Source organism: Cucumis melo, chromosome 7 (genome assembly GCF_025177605.1).
Source record: "Cucumis melo cultivar AY chromosome 7, USDA_Cmelo_AY_1.0, whole genome shotgun sequence".
In the NCBI taxonomy this organism is placed as follows: Eukaryota; Viridiplantae; Streptophyta; class Magnoliopsida; order Cucurbitales; family Cucurbitaceae; genus Cucumis; species Cucumis melo.
Genome location: NC_066863.1, coordinates 11,070,637 through 11,091,683, shown reverse-complemented (window position 1 = coordinate 11,091,683; position 21,047 = coordinate 11,070,637). Strand labels below are relative to the sequence as shown.

At 35.5% G+C, this 21,047-nt stretch overlaps 1 protein-coding gene across 11 annotated transcripts in view; it reads left to right on the top strand.

The window, feature by feature from the left end:
• Positions 1 to 16,580, top strand: part of LOC103487505 (DNA ligase 6) — a 50,748-nt gene extending 34,168 nt beyond the window's left edge. For 2 of the 11 annotated variants that reach the window (XM_008445839.3, XM_008445840.3), the window contains exons 13-19: positions 446 to 495; positions 2,153 to 2,187; positions 2,289 to 2,350; positions 2,423 to 2,584; positions 2,659 to 2,747; positions 3,653 to 3,752; positions 16,029 to 16,580. In XM_008445839.3, the coding sequence (XP_008444061.2) occupies positions 446 to 495; positions 2,153 to 2,187; positions 2,289 to 2,350; positions 2,423 to 2,584; positions 2,659 to 2,747; positions 3,653 to 3,752; positions 16,029 to 16,337 (807 nt within the window). In that variant the 3' untranslated portion in view covers positions 16,338 to 16,580. Of the gene's footprint in view, positions 1 to 445; positions 496 to 2,134; positions 2,188 to 2,288; positions 2,351 to 2,422; positions 2,585 to 2,658; positions 2,767 to 3,652; positions 3,753 to 16,028 lie in introns of those variants that run through there. The other 9 variants (XR_007822400.1, XM_008445841.3, XR_007822402.1 and 6 more) reach the window with 9 other exon arrangements.
• Positions 16,581 to 21,047: the final 4,467 nt, after the last annotated feature.

Below are 21,047 nucleotides of genomic sequence, written 5' to 3'. Positions count from 1 at the left end.
ATTCGACCCTGGCTTACCCAAAAGACCTCTTTTTTCGCTTACACTTGGGCAAGAGAAGAAAACTTGTACGTACACAATATATCCTTAGACATAGTAATGTTTAAGTAGGTGTCAGCCTTTTTTATTGCATGACCCTATCTTAGTCGCCTGGTCTAGTCGCAAAGTTAATCTTACATCCACAATAGTTTAGAACATATAGAGTATATATAACAAGAGAAAAGGCCTAAAACTTGAATCTCCAGTGAAAATTCTTCAATAGATTTGACATATGATTCTTCTTCTTCTTCTTCTTCTTTTTTTTTTTTCTTTTTTCTTTTCGACATTTTGGGGTCAATAGTTCTTCTTTTAGCATCCATTCTAAGATTTATTTTTTGTACACATAGCTGCTACATTGCGATCAAATGTTCAAATTTATCCATTCTTTAATACTTGTTTGTTTTTGCAGGTCGATATTTGTGTGTTTGCTTTTGACATTATGCTTGCCAATGGAAAGCAGTAATCATCTTTCAACCCTCTCAATCTTCTCTTAATTTCAATGTTTTGAATTTTTTAATTTCTCAGACGGATTTAGAATACTAATGTGATAGGGGTTAAACTAGAGTAATAGCGTGTTGGGAACATTTAATCAATTGGCTATGAATGTCAGATCATGGAATAGATCCATTCTCCTTGCCTTTTGAGTTCAGCTTTAAAGAAATTATTTTTGGCTACTGATGAAGCTTTTAGATTAGTACACTGGTTCATAGTACTTTCTTGGGAAGGAGATTGCTAGATCCAAAGAAGGCATCATAGTGTCTCAAAGAAAGTACACCCTTGATTTATTAGCAGAGACAAGTATGCTAGGAGATCGTCCTACTGACACACCCATTGAGTTTAATGCCAAACTCGAAAATTCAGGTGAAAGGGTTCCTATTGATAAAGAAAAACATCAGCGTCAGTCAATACCTGGTGAGCATTGTCAGTCAATTCATGCAGCACCTTATAAGGATCGCATGAAAGTAGTTTTTAAAAGCAACTCCCGGTAAAGGTCTGAGATTTAGGAAGACTGACAGAAGATGTGTTGAAGCTTATACTGACTCTAACTAGACAGGATCTATTGTTGATAGGAAGTCTACCTCATGATGCTATACTTTTGTGTGGGGTAATCTTGTAATTTTGAGAAGTAAGAAGCAAAGTGTTGTAGCTAGGAGCAATGCTGAGGCCGAATACCGAGCTACGAGTTTGAGAATATGTGAGGAAATTTGGCTCCAAAAAGTTTTATTTGATCTTTCATCAGAAGTGTGAGTCACCAGTGAAACTTTTTTGTGCTAACAAAGCTGCTATTAGTATTGCTAACAACCGAGTTCAACATGATAGAACTAAACATGTTGAGATTGATCGGCATTTCATCAAAGAAAGACTTGACAACAGGAGCATATGCATTCTGTACATCCCTTTATGCCAACAGGTTGCTGATGCCCTCACCAAGGGGTTTCTCAGACCAAACTTCGACTTTTGTGTTAGCAAGTTGGGCCTCATTGATATTTACATCTCAACTTTAGAGGGAGTGTTGGGATTAGTGGGCTTAGCCCATCGGGAGATTTGCCCTAAATATTCTTTCCTTTTTTTTATCTCTTTGTATTTTTCTATTTATTCCCCTCTTGTACCTATTATATTATCAGAAAATAATAAGAACAAAATATCGTAGTTTTTCTCCCGGTACTCGGGTTTCCACGTAAACCGGTGTGTTCTTTGTATCTACTTTTAATAGTAATCAATTCAACATTTAAAGTTTTTGTGAAGATATCTTCTAATTGTTCTCCGATCTTCACTTGTATTCCATCGATCCCAAACATTTTTGTATTTTCTTACAAGCAAAAGGACAATCAATTTCAATATGTTTAATTTACTCATGAAATATTGGGTTTGATGCAATATGAAAAGCAGCTAGGTTTTCCAATTTTTTCACTTTTAACTAGAGTTTCTTTGTAAAGGGGAAAAATCGTTGGTCATTGTTATTGTGTCGTGTCCAAGATCTGAGTTATTACTATACTACCACTTTGACTTGTGTTATATCGGCAATACACTTTGGAAATATTATTTGGATTCTGGATATGTTAATTTCTCTCATTTTACAATATACAATATAAGTTAGTTAAATATCTCATTGCAGACTGCTGGGGTTACCTCTCCGGGATAGACGAAAATGTATGATCACCATCTGTAGCTTTTATTTTACTTTCTTCAAAGCTATATCCTGATTGAGTTAGTCTGATCAGATTCACTATTCACTGTTCGAATTGTAACAGATTTGAAAGATTTGTTTGGTGATGGTAGGCTAGGGTATTTTGAATATGCGAAAGAAATTTCAGTGAGTACTTGACTTCACATATGAATACGACATTACCTAAATGCTGGATTATGGAGTTATTCTATTCTGCAGATTGAAAAGGATGATGCCTGCTTAAACTGTGAATCCACTTTGATTAAATTAAATTGTTTCCTTGGAGATGCATTCCATTCATCATGTGAAGGAATTATGGTCAAATCTTTAGATGTAGATGCTGGATATTTTCCCTCAAAGCGTACGGACACATGGTTGAAGGTCTGAAAATTGTCTGTTGATAATTTTTATAGATACAAGTATATGCATCGCTGATCAAAATCTTCAACTGTTAGGTAAAGCGGGATTATCTTGAAGGATTGAATGATTCTCTTGATTTAGTCCCTATTGGTGCTTGGCATGGAAATGGAAGAAAAGCTGGATGGTAGAAATACATCTTGACAGTTTGGTTCTAGTTATTAATCTTGATGCTCGAGTTGCATTTCTTATTCTATATGCTCATCATTTAAAGCATGAAAAAATCATTTTGTTGTCTCATGAATGCGAACAAAAGTAAATGATTTTGTTTCTTTTTCTTTGTTTTCTTGTTGCAATTAGTAGATTTTTTACCCAATCCCCAAGTCTCAAAATAAGAAATGTGAGGTTACTGATAGGAAATATATTGGGAATATTATTAGGATAGTAGTAAGGGTATATTAGTAACTAGGAAGGGAAGTGAACGTGAAGTGTGGTTAAAAAAAGGAAGAAGCTTTGACTGCTTGTTTTTCTCATAGTTTCTTTTTGATATTTTAATATGTTAGTTCTGTTTATTTTTGGTGTCTCGGTACCTAATTAATTTGTGTAAGAATAAGAACTGAAAATGAGATGACCATCCTTGGATGACTATTTGACCACTTTTAAAATGAGAGACATTTTCTACATCAAATGCTTATTTTTAACTGTTAAGGAATCTAAAAATAAAATATAATACTTAAAGTATTTTAAATATTTGAAGAAGGGTTGCCAAACTTTTCTAGAGCTTCCTTTCATGGACTGCACCATATAAGCTTAGCACAACAGAACTCCAAAGGTGGTCGTTCAGTATGATAACTTTTAAGCTGTAGCATGAGTCTTCAATGATGGTCATTTGGTACGTTAACTATTAAGCTGTAGAATTTGTTTGTTGGAAGTAGTCTTTTCAGTTTATGAAATTCAAATGAGTGGGAGCTTAGCTAAACGGAGGGAGTTATGTAAATGAATTAAAATCCTGACTTTTATATTAATCGGAGTTATGATACTTAGTACTTCAAATGAAACCCCTGTGCACAATATCATTATTTTCAATTACAGGTTCAGCCCTTTCCTCATGGCTTGTTACAACCCTGGCACTGAAGAATTTCAAAGTGTATGTCGTGTTATGTCAGGATTCTCTGATGCATTTTACATTGAGGTAACTAGTTTCTTGTTTATTTATTTTCTTTCTGATATTTGATATATGAACTATAACTCAGGTTGTAGTTGAAATATTCATTATCAATTGAAGAATGCAGTACTTTGTTTTGTTAATCTCTGATGAAATCCGAAGAATCTATATCTTGATTCTTGCTTTGATCTATCATTACTTCCGATCAAGTTCAACCTTCCTATGGTATCTATACCATTAGATTGGAGGTGTGTCATAAACAAAAAGAGCATCCAGAAACACTGAAGTCTCCTATCGACATCTTGAATAGAACAACTGGTACAGATGAGAGACTAAAGTGCAAAGGGGACTACCACACAAACATTTATCCTCGTAAAATTATAATATAAACACATTATAACACTCCCCTCAAGTTGGAGCGAATATGTTAATCATGCCAAGCTTGTTGCACAAATAGCTTATTCTTGCTATATTTACTGTTTTGGTAATGATGTCTCCCAAGTGTTCTTCGATCTTCACATATCCCGTAGATATCAACCCATTTTGTATTTTCTCGCGAATAAAATGACAATCTACTTCAATATGTTTAGTTCGTTCATGAAATACTTGGTTGGATGCAATGTGAAGAGCAACATGATTATCATACCATAGTTTAGCTGGCATAATAACACTGAAGTCGATCTCAAATAAAAGTTGTGTATCCACACGATCTCACACACAAATTGTGCCATAGTTCTATACTTTGACTTAGTACTCGTACGTGAAACTACATTTTGTTTCTTACTTTTCCATGACGCTAAGTTTCCTCCAACAAAAACCAAATATCCATATGTCAATCTCCTATCTTCTCGAGATCCAACCCAATCAGCATCTGAAAAACATTCAACCCTTGTATGACCATGATCTTTATATAAGATCCCTTGTTCAGGTGCAACTTCTAAATAGCATAGGTTTTGTTCTGCTGCAGTTCAATGATGCACAGTCGAGGAAGACATAAACTAACTCAATATACTCACAGAATAGGCAATGTCGAGTTGTGTCAATGTTAAATAGTTCAACTTCCAACTAATCTTTTATATCTCTCAGGATCTTTAAATAATTCTCCTTCCTTAACAAGCTGCAATTTGGTATCATTAAAGTACTGCATGGTTTGACACCTAGTTTATCTGTCTTAGACAAAAAACAAGCCCATGTTTTCATTGGGATAGGTGAATACCTTTCTCCTTACTTCAATACCCTAGAAATACTTCAATTGCCCTAAATTTTTTGTGTGAAATTAATCCTGGAGGAAAGTCTTGAGAGAAGATATATCGGCACATCATTTACAATGATAATAATATCAACATACTCAACAAGCAAAGTAATACCATTGTCAGATCAGAACTTACCAAACATTCAAAAGGACTTTGTTTCAGTCCATACAAAGACTTTCTAAGGCAACACACCTTAACAATCTCCCCCAAAGCGACAAACCTAGGTGGCTGCTCCATATGTAAACTTCCTCCTGAAGATCACCCTAAAGAAAAGCATTCTTAACATCAAGTTGATGTAAGGGCCAACTATGACTAGCAGCCATGGAAAGAAATAGTCGAACGGATGTTGACTTGGCAACAAAAGAAAATGTATCAGAATAATCAGTCTTATAGATTTGGACATAACCTTTTTTGGCAATGATGAGCTTTCAATCGAGTCATTGTTCCATTGGGATTGACATTTATAACAAACACCCATTTACACCCAATAGTCTTCTTTCTTGGTGGACGCGAAACTACATTCTAAGTACCATTATTAGGGGTGTAAGAGTAAACCAACAACTTGAATAACTCGGACTACCCAACTCATATTATAACGGTTGAGTTGGGTTAGTTTAAAATTTGGGTTGGATTAGGTCTCAGGTTGGGAATTGAAAAATTCAGATCAATGGAAAAAGTAGGTCACGGACTCAGACGTCATCCTCACTTCGTTCAACTTCAATCTTCATGTCGTGCCTCATCTCTCTACCTCTCCCTCTCATCTCCAGCATTCATCATCTCCTTCTCAATCTTTGACATTCATCATCTCCGATCATTTCTCTTTCTCACTTCGTTCAACTTTAGTCTTCACGTCGCGCTTAATCTCTCTGACTCACCCTCTCCCTCTCATCTCGACCTCTCATCTCCGACGTTCACTGTCTTCTTCTCAGAGGTCACGGACTCGGACCTCATCCTCACTTCGTTCAACTTCAATCTTCATGTCGTGCCTCATCTCTCTACCTCTCCCTCTCATCTCCAGCATTCATCATCTCCTTCTCAATCTTTGACATTCATCATCTCCGATCATTTCTCCTTCTCACTTCGTTCAACTTTAGTCTTCACGTCGCGCTTAATCTCTCTGACTCACCCTCTCCCTCTCATCTCGACCTCTCATCTCCGACGTTCACTGTCTCCTTCTCAGAGGTCACGGACTCGGACCTCATCCTCACTTCGTTCAACTTCAATCTTCATGTCGTGCCTCATCTCTCTTCCTCTCCCTCTCATCTCCAGCATTCATCGTCTCCTTCTCAATCTTTGACATTCATCATCTCCGATCATTTCTCCTTCTCACTTCGTTCAACTTCAGTCTTCACGTCGCGCTTAATCTCTCTGACTCACCCTCTCCCTCTCATCTCGGCCTCTCATCTCCGACGTTCACTGTCTCCTTCTCAGTCTTTGGCATTCATCGTCACTAATCGTCTCTCCTCACTTTGTTCAATTTCAGTCTTCACGCCGCACCTCTTCTCTCTAACTTACCCTCTCCCTCGCGTCTTAGCCTCTCATCTCCGGCATTCACCATCCCCTTCTCAGTCTCCAACGTTCAAATGTTAGTGATTATTATACAATCGACAACCCAACCCATATTTTGAAGGTTGGGAATACTATTCAGGTTGTCAACCTAACCAAACCAAAAATATAGGTTGGGTTGGGAATGTTCCCTTACCCAACCCGTTTATACCCTTGACTATTATCATCTAGAGCAGTCATCTCCCAATCATTACACTGCGCTACCCATGATGAGATAAAGCTTAAGGAACAAAGTAGGGATAGAGGTGGAATCAAGAGATGTGATAAAGGAATATGTGGGAGAGAACAACTGGGTTTACGAAACAAACAAAGAAATAGGATAGGTACAAGTGTGGTTACCTTTGTGAAGGGCAATGGGAAGATCATCACTTGGTCCTGGTTTAGATGGAAAAGAAGTCGATGGTGGAGGACACGAGTATGAAGGTTGTCATGGAAAATGCCTGGAGTAGACACGACGAACAACGAACAGAATAGGTAATCTTATAGATAAAAAGATTGTCATTCTCCCCTAACTCGAACTTGACAATGGTTGCTTAAAGGCTAGAGTTTCGAAAAATGTAACCTCAAGAGATACCTATTTCAAGGAGCACAATAACAATCGTATCCCTTTTGAACATGCGAATAGCCAAAGAAAATACATTTCAAAGATTTTGGATCTAACTTAGTACGATGAGAATGAATATTCCAAGCAAAACAGACACAACCAAAGATCTTACGGGCTATGGGAAACAAACATTTAATAGGAAAGAGGACATGGTGATGAATCTCACCATTGAGGATGTAAGAAGGTATTCAATTAATTAGGAAGCAAACAATGGAAACAGCATCAGTCCAAAAGGCCAACTCCAAAACATGCATCTGAAATGATAAAACTCGAGTTGTTTCAAATAGGTGCCTGTTCCTTCTTTCCGCAACTCCTTTTAGGGATGGAGTGTCTACTCAAGAGGATTGATGAATGATGCTATGATCACATAAGAGGCAAGTACATGAGAGAAGTATTCACCAACATTATTAAGTGTGGTTTTAAGAGAGACGTTAAATTAAAATTCAGTATGAAAAGCACAAAAATGGATGAGATAACTTTGAACGATTTTATTAAATATTGCCAAGTGACACGAGAGTAACCGTCAACAGAAGTAACAAAATAATGAAAACGTATTTAAGACACAACTCAATATGAAAAGCACAAAAATGAGACAACTCTGAATGATTTTTCATTAAATATAGCCAGTTTACACGAGAGTAATCGTCAACAAAAGTAACAAAATAATGAAAACCTGTGGAAGACAAAACTGGACAAGGACCCCAAATATTAAAACGAAACTAATTAAAAAGCCCAAATATTGAAACAAAACTAATTGAAAAGGAGCACTGCCTTCTTTATGGACTTTAAGACGAAAACTAAGACAATGAAATTTAGCAAACAGACATGAATCACAATTCAAAGATGACAAGAAACGAAATTCTGGACAACTTTTCTTCAACACGAACAAAGATGGATAGCCCAAACGACAATAAACTTCAAACGAAGATGTAACTCCAGAGCAAGCTACAACTGTCGGTATCTGGTGGTAAAAAATGTATAGGCCCTCCAACTCATGTCCTCTACCAATAATCTTCTTTGTCATGCAATTTTGAAACAAGCAATAACCAAGAAAAACAAGACAAGACAGTTAAGATCACGAGTAAGTTGGCTAATAGAAATTAAATTGAAGGACAATTGAGGCAAGTGTAATACAGATGACAAAGAAAGGATGGGGTGAGAGTAATGGTGCGTGTCGGATCCAATCACAGGGGAGGTTGATCCATATGCCAAGGTGACAAATCGGGATAAGGCAGGGGACAAAGGTGTAGAAAATAAGTTAGAATTACTTGTCATATGCGCAGTGGCACCAAAGTCAAATGACACATTTGGTAGATGATGTAAAAAGGCATTTTCCATTACCTATCACGATAGTGGTGACAATAGAACTTGATGAGGAAGATGCTTGAAAGGATTCTTGGAATACTTGAAATTTAGCAAAGTGTCGACAAAGATGATAACAGATTGCTCACCCATATCATTGGCTTCCACGGACACAACTATTGATAGTCGAACTCTGACACGCCTCGGACATGTGTCTGACACGCCAGCTGGCATGTCAATTATTTTGTTATTAAATTTTTGAAGTTCGACACCTCGACACAGCACTACAAGAAATCGGGCTTTTCCCGACGTCGAAAAAGATGTCGGCATAAAAGACGTCGAGAATAAGAGGTTCTCCCGACGCATAAAGTAAGACGTCGGGAGAAAAAGCTATTCTCGACGCAGAAAGTAAGACGTCGGGAACAAGAGGTTTTCCCGACGCACAATTCATGCGTCGGGCACAAGACGTCAGGAATAAGGGGTATTCCTAACGCCATAAGTAGTGCGTCGAGAAAGGCAAGTAATGCATCAGGAAAGGCCTAGATTTTCCCAACGTCGTAAGTAGTGCATCGGGAAAGGTCTAGGTTTTCCCGACGCCGTAAGTAGTGCGTCGGGAGATCCCCTGAATATTTATTTCGTTTATGTTTTACACAGAACTGAAAACGAAAGGGAAAGGGCTCGGAGAAGAGAGAAACATTCGTCGTCGTCGTCCATTCCATCGTCGTTGCCATCCCTCGCCGTCATCCGTCGCCGCGGCCGCAACTTCAGCTTCAGCCTTCCTCCATCTGTAGCTCGCCGCCAACCTTCTCTTTGCTGTCTTTCAAGTTCTTCTCTCTCCATTCTCACTTTTTCAGGATCCCATTTGTCACCCTATAGCTAAGTCAGTCAATGACTTTCAAAACAAATATATCTTAAATGAATATTTTTTTTTATTGAAACAACTTTCATTGAATGAATATGTGTGCGTCTGTGCATCATAGGATTGGCCTAACATTGGACAAACAAGAAAAATCTCAAGTTTAATGAACCTTTTCAAGTGCCTTTTCTCGAGCTTTCAGTATAGTGTCGGCAAAACGTTCCTTAACAAAGCTGCACGGTAAAGCCTGTCGGGGGAGGCTTTCCCGACGCAGTACATGGTGTCGAGAAAGCAGACGAGGCTTTTCCGACGTCGTGGATTGCGTCGGGAAAGACGGCGTCAGGAGAGGCTTTCCCGACGCATGACCAACACAGCGTCGGGAAAGCCTATCCCGACTCACTTCCCCCGACGTTTGCCCCGACGCCGAGGACTGCGTCGGGAGATCCTTTTCCGATGTATTTTTCACTTCCCCAACGTTTTTCAGCGTCGGAAAAATCCTGATTTCTTGTAGTGCAGCCAGACACGACAGTCGACACCTCAAGACACAACAAGTTATGAAACGATGAAGGAAGGGGAGGTCAGCGTCAACAACATTGCTTTGGATTCGCCTAAGCGACGAGAGAGGGACAAACGCTGTTAAGAAGAATGGAGGAATTGGAAAGGGGTAAAACAGGATGAAGCTTTATATGCTGTCAAATGAGGGAAAAGTGAAACATTATTATGGTTAGGGTTTTTACTCTCAAATGGGTTTTTGGGCTTTTCTTACATTCCTTTCACGTTGGGTTCTTTATCTTTTAAATGTCATTTCCTTCTTTATCATTATTATCATCATTATTATTTAAATTCTTTCTCTATTATTTATTACTTTTAAAAAATATTATTTTAATAATCAATAAAAAAGACCGAGTATAGGTTTAATCTTTTAAATATTCTTTTGTATATATTAAAAAAATTAGAAAAAGAATAATGTGTCCTCTATTGTTATTGTTATTACTAGTATAGAGTGAATCAAGGAAGTTATTTTGGGTCTGTTTGGTAGAAAACCTGGAATATGTTTTATGTTTTGGATTCACTGATTTGAGAAGGATATGCGTTTGGTGGACAATCTTGATTCTGTTTCAAAAACTGTTTTTAGATTCTATGATCCAAGAAGGGCAAATTATGAGAACAACTTCTTTATCTTTTCACTGTATCCAAAATTTGATTTTACATTTTAAAAAGCAAAATTATATTAAATACATATAAAAACATTTAGAAATACAATATGTCATGTTATAAGCTCAAATCATTTTTTAATATAATATGTATTATGTAATGATTATAAATCAATAATAATTATATAAAATTTTAGGTTAAATTATAAATTTGGTCTCTATGGTTTTAAAAAGATAGAATTTAGTATGGTTTATATCTAAAATTTAGTCCTTTTGGTTTGAAAAAATCATAGAAAATAATCTCACTTGTAAGGACTATTTATGAAGGTTTTCAAATTATAAGGACTATATATGAGATTTTATCAAACTATATACTAAACTCTAACTTTCTCTAAACAATAGGGACTAAAATTGCAGTTCATTTTACAAGCATAAATTATATTCACAAATAAATTAATAAAAGCTTATTGTCAACTAAATCTTAGTGGATAAGTAGGACTAGTTTTATGATTCCTAAATATATAGGATAAAACACATTTAAACATTCTTTTAAACTAGATTTCAATTTTTGAATCTACCATCAAACACATATCTAAAAACATGAAATACAACTCTATTTTTATTGAATTCCCTGTTTTCTAATTTCTGTTTTCAGATTCTCTACCAAACAGGTCCATATTTTCCTCTAACTTCAACATGGTATCAGAGCATTAGAGAAAATTAGGGTTTGAGAATTTAGAACCCTTTTGCAATATCTAGGGTTCCGTGAAGGGGTGGGTTTAGAGTTTTGCCCAATGTCAGAAGTTTGTTCTTTTTCAACACCCCACACACTACAAGAAATTCACCTTTTGTCGATGACAAAAATCGTCGGCATATCTTCAAAAACCCATCGACTTTTCTTTTGCCAATGATATTCAGCCGTCGGCACAAACCATCGACGTAGGTCCGTCGGAAGAGCCTACGCCAACGACAAAAAAGAGACTGTCAGTGAATACTGGAATTACCGACGGAATGAGTGTATTTGTTACGCCGACGGTGTAAAATGTCATTGACTTATCCTCGAATTGCCGACGACATTTATAGCTGATGGTATAGATCTATTACGCGGACAGTTATAATTTTCGTCGGCAAATCCATGAAATGCCGACACTTTAAAATAGTGTCGTGGGCAGAAGCCTGTTTCTTTTTAAATATATTTTTTACGTTTGTATTGTTTTTCCACAATTCTTTTGGTTTTTACCTAAACACAATTCAAACTGTAGATATAGAAAATACTAAAATTCATTTAATGTTTCAATAGAAGTCACAATCGTTTCTTACACAATTAATATAAGCCAAAACAGTAAATTCGTCCAAAATAAAAGAACTTACAATAAACAATACATAAATACTACATAAACTTCTAATTTGCTTGAAGTGATCTCCATTGAAAGTTGAACCTAAAAAACAAATAAAAAGAAAACACTTGAAACAATGTAATAAACTAAATATAATTTACACTTTACAGTATGTATATATATATGCAAAAGTTTTACGTACTTTAATTTCTTGAAAAATAAATTTAGAATAACAAGTTACGTACTTTTCTCTATAACCAAAACAATAACAACTTACATACTAAAGAATCAAACTTTACATAACCAAAACAATAACAAAAACAACAATAACTTACAAAAACAAACTATATTTCATCTCACATCCAATAAAACAAATCTAAACTTAAAATCTAAACCTATGTTCATGAAATTTTCTCTACAACCAAAATATAACAACTTACATACTAAATAATCAAACTTTACATAACCAAAACAATAACAAAAACAACGAAAACTTACAAAAACAAACTATATTTCATCCCACATCCAAGAAAACAAATCTAAACTTCAAATATAAACCCATGTTCATGAACTTTTCTCTACGAACAAAACGTAACAGCTTCATACTAAATAATCAAACTCATAACCAAAACAATAATAACTTACAAAAACAATGGCAACCATCTTACATTTTCTCATCCCACGTTCAAAAAAACAAATCTAAACTTAAAATTTAAACCTATGTTCATAAACCTTTCTCTACATACCAAAACATAATGACTTACATACTAAACTCCTTAATCCAACTTTATATAACCAAAATAATAACAAAAACAATAATAACTTACAAAAATAAAACTATGTTTCATCCGACATTCTTATATTTTGACCTGTCGTAGACATTAATTAACTAGACAATCACAAACCATTATGTTATTATTAAATATTCAAAAAAAAAATCTCTAGAATAAAAAACTAGGGCTTTGAAATTTGGAAGAATAACAAGGAGAAAAAACAAAACAAGTTCAATACAAAAGTGCCTTCCTAGTTGTGTTAAGAATCTAAGAGGAACAAATCTTAGAACTTTGTTATCCCGTAAAAAATTGTTCAGTGACACCAAACAATTTCCTGTACAACAGGAAGATATCACCATAGCTTCAATATTATACGATAATTAGATTCAGCACAAGGGAGCCAGGATTTAAGAAACGGATAAGTAACTAGAGTTTATACTATTAGTGAGAACAAAAACAAAAACACTATCATTACGAACATGAAACGCATATAACCTAGGGTAAAAATTTTCAGATCCCAAAACATATTTTATCATCTAGTAAATCTAAGAGATACAAGACAAACTTCAGATTGTGAAATCGAAACGATAGAACTCCAATCAACAACATGGAGACTGATTGAACAATCAACAAAGTGAAACAATAGAATCAAAACAGAGCAGAACAGAGCGACAACGGCCGATGGAGACTTGTGGGGCTTGGTGGCGGAAAAATTGTGATAGAAGGGTTCTTCGGCGGCGGCGTATATTGGGAGAAAGAAATAGAATTGGGAAGAAAAGAAACCTTACTTTTGTTTTAAAAGAACCGCCGACGGTAAATTTAATTCCATCAACTTTTGTCCACCTAAGCCGACGGTCATAATAAATCGGCGGCATATGTCTATATATGCCGATGGTACAAAAATATGTCGTCGGTAAAAATCTATGTACGCCAATGTTATAATTTTTGTCATTGGCGATTTCGCTTATTGTTGACGATAACACAATCTGTTGGCGTATACCACTTCTCTCGACGAAATTTAGGGGCGTCGGTAAAGACAAAATTTCTTGTAGCAACACTCAAAAGGGAGTTTAGATGCCAATCTACCAAACCCTAAATTTTCGAAGCCATTCAACCAGCGTGTGAGGCTCACTCGCTGCCTCTTTCTTCATTGCATGATCCACGCACTGGTGAGTAGGAGCGCATGGGAGATCCGTTTTGTGCTCTCTTGATTGGGTTCATCTCCATTTGTGTTTCCAGTTGATCTGTGTATTTGATTCCTCTGAAATCTAATCAAGTATGAGGGTCTTTGGAAAATACCCTTTTGGTTCTTCGGATTTATTGTTGTTTTGTTCTAATTTGGGCCGTCGATGCTTAGAAGCTTCCCAGAGCTTGGTTTTCTATCCCACAAGGTTTCCATGTATGCCTATATATATTGAACTCTATTGTGTATAGAATCAATCAAGTGAGTTATTTCGTATTTCCTCTAACTTCAACATCCTCTACATGTTGTGTCCTATATTTTCAAAACTCACATGTCGCTGTGTCATCTTGTTTCATGTCGTATCTCGTATCTCGTATCTCGTGTCTCGTGTCGGTGTTTGTGCTTCTTAGATGGAAGCTATCTATAAGCATGTTGAGGTCATTGAGTCTTGTACAACTTCTTTCGACAATCACATTTTAGATGCCCCGGCTTACGACAACAGTGACAAACAATCTCCTAAGAATTAGATTTTCGAATATCATAACTAGGCTTCTGAAAATTGTTAGTCATCCCTAAAGTTTCCAGAGAGTTATTATTATTCTTTTTGGTTAGGGTACCACTAGGTTGAGAAACAGATAAACTAGATTGAGAACTCTCAATATGCAGAACACGACTGAACATCTCGTCTAATGACGAAGTCTCAGAATAAAAAAGGATCAGTGTTTTAGCCCTTCTAAATTAAGGTAACAGTCCATTCAAGAATATCATAACAGCCATCTTTTCAAGCTGAGTTTTTTTAACCTTGACATTAGAGCTAAAAGGTAATAGTAAAGCAAAGTTCAGCAACTATCTTCTTAAGCCTCATAAAGTAGCTTGTAACAGATTCTACCTTCTATTCAGCTCGAAAAAATTGCATATAGACATCAAATGTTTGATGAACTTCTTCTTTTCTAGAGTATAGAAAGTCTAAGAACTCTAGGAGCTCTTTCTCAAAATCACAATGATCTACCAAACCAACATCACTTTCAATAGAATTCTTAATTTGGTGATAAAGTCGAGTATCATGACAAAGCCAAGCCTTTTTCTTATCATCTGTTGTTGGCTCCTCAATCACATGATTATCCATATCTGTACTAAGTAAAATTGAATCGTGTGACACCAATCATAATAGGTGATCCATTTAACTTGTGTTTTGTTATCTTCGATGCTAGGGGAATAACATTGGATACAACTATATGCTTCACATCACCCATTATTAGGTAATCAACCTTTTCTAGATCTCACAAGGGAAATAAAAAAAAACAAATAAAAACACAGAACAACTTCAAATTGGACAGAAACAGCAACAAACCTAAGCACAAAAGGAATAACTTCACACCCCAAGCAGATTTCAATGATACCAAATGTACAGACTTGTCGGAAAATGTAAACCAAGACAAACCCAGCCGACGGAAACCAAACCGGAGCACCCACGCTCCCAAGCGCCAGTGCGTGGAGACAGGACGCAATCCTTCTAGCGGCGCGTGAACCGCACGCGCGACTGTTTCTGGTGAACAATGACGGCAGACTTCAGCAGAAGGCGGCGGCGCTCCTCTTAAGATGGGCAGTGTTGACAAACAGCCACTCAAAGATGACCTACACTTGAACCCCAATGGAGAACGAAGCTGCCAAACGAATATTTTCAAGTCCTAGATTCTCTAAGACAATGTACTGTGTATTTTTGGATAATATAATAATCGTATTTTTTATACATATATATAACCAACTAAGAAATCCTAATCTAGGTAATGTAAAATTACAATAAACTATAAAGGATGACTATGCATAATTACAATATAAACACATATTATAACACCTCAAGAATAATTTTCCACTTTTTTGGTTGGGACATGAGTCCCACCTGAAAGGATAAGGTCTGTATATGCTCATAGTAGTCTTATGTCATGGGGTCTTAACCAATAAAGCCATGTTTAGCACCCTTAAACTACCATGCCTAGACAGATCTTTTTGGATCCAAAGGCTTAGCCAGCCAGCCCTTCTCAATTAACTAAAATGAGAACCTTTTTTTCCCAACAACCCTCCAATGAAAAACTTGTTATGCCCTACCCAGTTTTCTTTGGCCCTTTGCTGAAGTTCTATCCTGATGCCTTCTCTCTCTAATTATAAAGCATCTCTTATGTTCCATATTCTTATTAAGCATGAACGATTGCCAGCATGTTTCTGTTTGCACTTTGCTTGTTTCATGGTGGTATACTTCTTTTCATTGAAACTGCAGATGAAAGAATTTTTTTCTGGGGATAAGATTTTGTGTAAAAAGCCAGTTTATTATCGAACTGCTGAAGTTCCTGATATGTGGTTCTTGCCACAAGTTGTTTGGGAAATTAGAGGTGCAGACTTAACAGTATCGCCAGTTCACCAGGCTGCTGTAGGTTTAATTCATCCTGTTCGTGGCATCTCAATCAGGTTTCCAAGATTTATTCGTTCGGTTCCGGATAGAAATCCTGAAGAATGTAGCACGGCTACAGATATAGCGGAAATGTTTAATTCTCAAACGAGGAAAATGGATGTTGCATCAGGAGGTTGAGCTTATTTTATCGGCTTTTCAGACAGTTATTGCTTTACCATCAGATGTATATGTGAACTTGTAAATTTTAGAAGTATGGGTTTTAGTTAGTCTCCCTCTGTTTTCATTAGTAAGGCTGTAAATCGATTAGAATAGGGGTTGATTTGGAGTTCAGATGATATGCGAATTTCCTACTATATTCTGTATATAATTTTACTAAACGTTTCAAGTCTATTTTCATGCATTGCTGTCGGTGATTTTCTCCTTCTACTGAGTAGTTTAGTCGCTTGTTTAACTGTAATGAGCATGTTCAAAAGAATTATAAATTAATTTTTGAAGCACATGATTACGTGATTGTGCAGTGGGTTTTGAACTTTGTACTTTGGAGAAATTATGATATTATTTAATCAGACTAAAGATACCTATACATATATATATATAAGTAACTAGGAAACTCTAATATAGAGAACATGAAATTACGATTAATGAAACTATACAGAATTATAATATAAAAACATATTATAACACTCCCCTCGAGCTAGAGTAAATATGTCAATCATGTCCAGCTTGTTGCATAGACAACTTATTCCTACTTTGTTTACTGCTTTAGTAAGGATATCTCCCAATTATTTTCTAGCCTTCACATACCATATAGATATCAAACTTGCATATGTTTTCTTGTGAACAAATGGCAGTCCATTTCAATATGTTTAGTATATGCATGAATACTAGGTTGGATGCAAATATGAAGAGTAACTTGATTATTACATCATAATTTACAGTAACATTGAAGCCGAGACAAGTTGGTGTATCTACACTATTTCATCTAGATTGTGTCATAGCTCTATATTTTTACTCAACACTAAGAGTTATAACATTTTGTTTCTTACTCTTTCATGACACAAAGTTTCGTCCTACAAAAACACAATATTCAAAGGTCGATCTCATATCTTCTAAAGATCCAACCCAATCGACATCTAAGAAACATTCAAGGCTTGTATGGTTAAGATCTTTATATAAGATCTCATGTCTAGGTGCACATTTTAGATAACATAAGATTTGTTTAACTACAGCCCGATGATTCGTAGGGGAAGACATAGATGACCAACAATACTTAATAAGCAATGTTAAATCGCGTCACTGTCAAATACTTAAAACTTCACAACTAATCTTCTATACCTCTTAGCATCTTTAAACAATTCTCCTTCTCTAGCAAGTTGCAATTTCATATTGTTGGAATACTACATGGTTTAACTCCTAGTTCACTTACCTTAGACAATAAATCATATACATATTTTTGTTGACACAGACAAATACATTTCTTGCTTCTCGTTACTTAAATATTCAAGAAATACTTAAATTTCCCAAATATTTAGTATAAAATTGACTCTGGAGAAAAGACTTGAGAGAAGATTACCCGATGATTCATTTTTAGTGATAATGATATCATCAATATATACAACAAGCAAAGTTACTCTTGTTAAACCGTTGACCGAATACAAAATGACCAGACGTGCTTTTCCTCATACCAAAACATTCAAGTGTTTGACTAAACTTACTAAACTATGCACGAGTACTTTGTTTTACTTCATACAAAGGTTTTCAAAGGTAATATACCTTAACACTCTCCCAGTAACCAACAAACCCAAGTGATTGCTCAATATATACTTCTTTCTAAATATCACTATAAAGAAAAACATTCTTAATATTGATTTGGTGCATATGCCATTTGTAAGTAGAGCTAAAGAAAGAAATAGTTTGATGAAAGTTAATTTAGTAATGGGAGAGAAAGTATCAAGATAATCAATCTCATAGATTTGGGCATGACCTTTAACAACAAGACGCTCTTTCAATCGAGCCATTGTATCATCAGGATTGTCTTGATAACAAACAACCATTTACATTCAATTGCCTTTTATTCTGCAATATGTAAAACTAGATCCTATGTACCATTATCATCCAATGTAGTCATCTCCTATGCCACCCATGATGAAATAAAATTTCATGAACAGAGTTAGGAATAGACGTGGAATCAAGAGAGGTAATAAAGGAATGTTTGAGTGGAGACAGCTGGGTATACGAAACAAACAAAAAAATTGGATAGGTACAAGTGTGCTTACCTTTTCAAAGGGCAACAAAAAGATCATAACTTGGCTCTGGATCAGATGTCGAAGAAATGGACATGTGTCTGAAAGTTGCTATGGAGGATGCCTAGAGCAGACTTAAGTAATAGGTGGACCAAAAGGAAGACATGGAAGAAGGCATAGTAAGAGATGTGGGAGTGGTCAGTTCATACATAAAAACAAAAAAGCATCATCCTTCCTTTGACTAGACATTGAGGGACTACACGGTATAGTTTAAATGATCTATAGTGTAGGAATAAGATTGGGTGCGAAAACTATGGATACAACTCACTTTGTATGTGATCCTAAATCATTTATGTAGAGATATGTGAGTGGGGTGTCCCATGCAATGTGATTGAATAGACCAGACAATGGAAGTCATTTTTACTTTATCACACTGTTTACTATTTAAAATTGACTATTTTGAATTTGATAACCTAGGTATCTTAATCTTAATCTTGAACTAACTATGAGCTCTACTTATTTAAGATTATTCTTAGGTTTGAATAGATGAGAGCTTGAGCACAGCCTAAATTAGGGGGTCTTAAACCTATCTCCAACCACTCAAACGAAGATTTATAATTCACCAAGACTAGATAACTAGTAATACTAAAACATAGCAATAATGGTAAGTTCAAGGTCGAACCATATGGATACACAGAAGGTAAGTCTAATTAAGTTCGAATCTAGTTGATGTGATAAATGGGAGGGTTTGAAATCGAAGGGAAAATAGATGAAAGCATGTAAATAAAGTGCAAGAATGTAAATAAATGCATGTAATTAATAACGTTCTAAGGTAATAGACCGGAGCAATTCATCTCATGAGGCTCATAGAAGTGTTTTAGTTGATTATTGCTTTTATGCCTAGCCCAATGATGTAGTCTAGGTCGAACACAGGGAGCACATAAGTTTCTTAAGTAAATAGTCAACAGCTTGAGAGCCACCGAGGGGTTTGTGATAGTTTCAATTGCAAATCAAGCAAATTTTCCTAATCGCATTAAGTTTTTGAGATCCTTAGGTGGAATGATCAATTTTTAAGCGTCTAATTGAACATTTGTTAGGTACAATTCTAGGTTGGTTAGAGCATCCAAATAGAATAACAAGATATCCTAGCCTATTGCTTATTACTTAAACATATGATGGAATGTCACGAATCATACATCTAAATGAAAGTGAAAGTCATATAAAACCTCATGCAAACGTAAATATGACAATGATTCATTAAACAACAAAACTGAAACCAACGATATGAAAGAGTTAGATTTGATCTTCATAACTACAATAAAATAGGGAGAAAATCTTAAAGACTCAAGCTAAAAATGTTTACCTTAGCCTCTCATCCGCATGTAGGATAATGATGAAGAGTTTAAGAACATAAATAAACAAAAATAACTCGAAAAATTGAGGAAAACACAAGCTATGGTCGGTTGGAGTCCGTGATAAATTGTCCTAGACGATGGACTTTCTATTTAAGAAAATGTAACGACATTGCAAAGCTGGGAACAACGTCGTAGCATTGACGAAAAAGATTGTGCATATCCGGTTCAGAGCATCCTGGCGTTGTGTGCTTATATTGACAATTGAGGTTACGGAACATTCATTAGCTAAGTTAAGGGGTTAATTTGGATAGATAGCTGGGAACAGAGGGTGCAAGATAGAACTCACTCGTACTCGCTTCTACAGATAGTGGAGATACTGGATCTTTAAGTGCTAACTTCATATCTTAAACAAGAGGGTCTTACGTACCCTCTCATTTGTCCAAGAGGTATTCAGTTGAATAGTTGGACAATAAATCAATTGTTCATAAGTGGACAATCTCATTAGTTACTGAACATTCATTAGCTAAGTTAAAAGAATTTAATCGATTAATCTCAAATCGTTGGAGCTCGTGATTTGTAGATTCATTGGAACTCTACTAGCTCATATTGAAATTAATTCGAATTGCTCGGATGAATTTAGATAATAAGACTTTAAATATATTTGATATTATTTAACTATTTGGTAACGATAGAGAAATTATTTTTAAGTAAGATTTAAATATCTGATTTTAGAAAAAAGATTCAAAGTAGATCAATTGAATTGATAATTGAGATTAGTAGAAATTATTGAATATTAACTAAATTGTTAGATTAATAAAATTGATTTTGAATTAATTTTAATCAAGGAAGAGAAAATTGAAATTTTTAGAAAAGATCGAAGTGTTGACTTTTCCCATTAGAAGTCAAAATAGTTTACCAAAGTCAAGTGTTTACTTTGACCACAAATTTGTTCTTAGTGGGGTTATTCCATTTTAGTGGGATTACAGGTACAAGGTGTTAGCTTGAGCTTGTGTTTCACTCAATCCTCCACAAAATCAACTAAGCTTGGTTAAGTGTCAAATTAATATGCAAATATGATTTGCATGGGACTAAGCTATAAATATATGAAACTTAACTTGATTAAGCTCTTCTTGGATGAAGTGAATTTTGCTAATAATCCTTACCTCATCAAAACTCTCTCAAACTTTAAAATTCTCTCAAATTCATCCTGCAAAGGATCTCAACATTCCATTCTAAAGGCTAAGGATAGTTTGGAAGGCTCTACTGGTGGTCTACAACACATTCTTGAC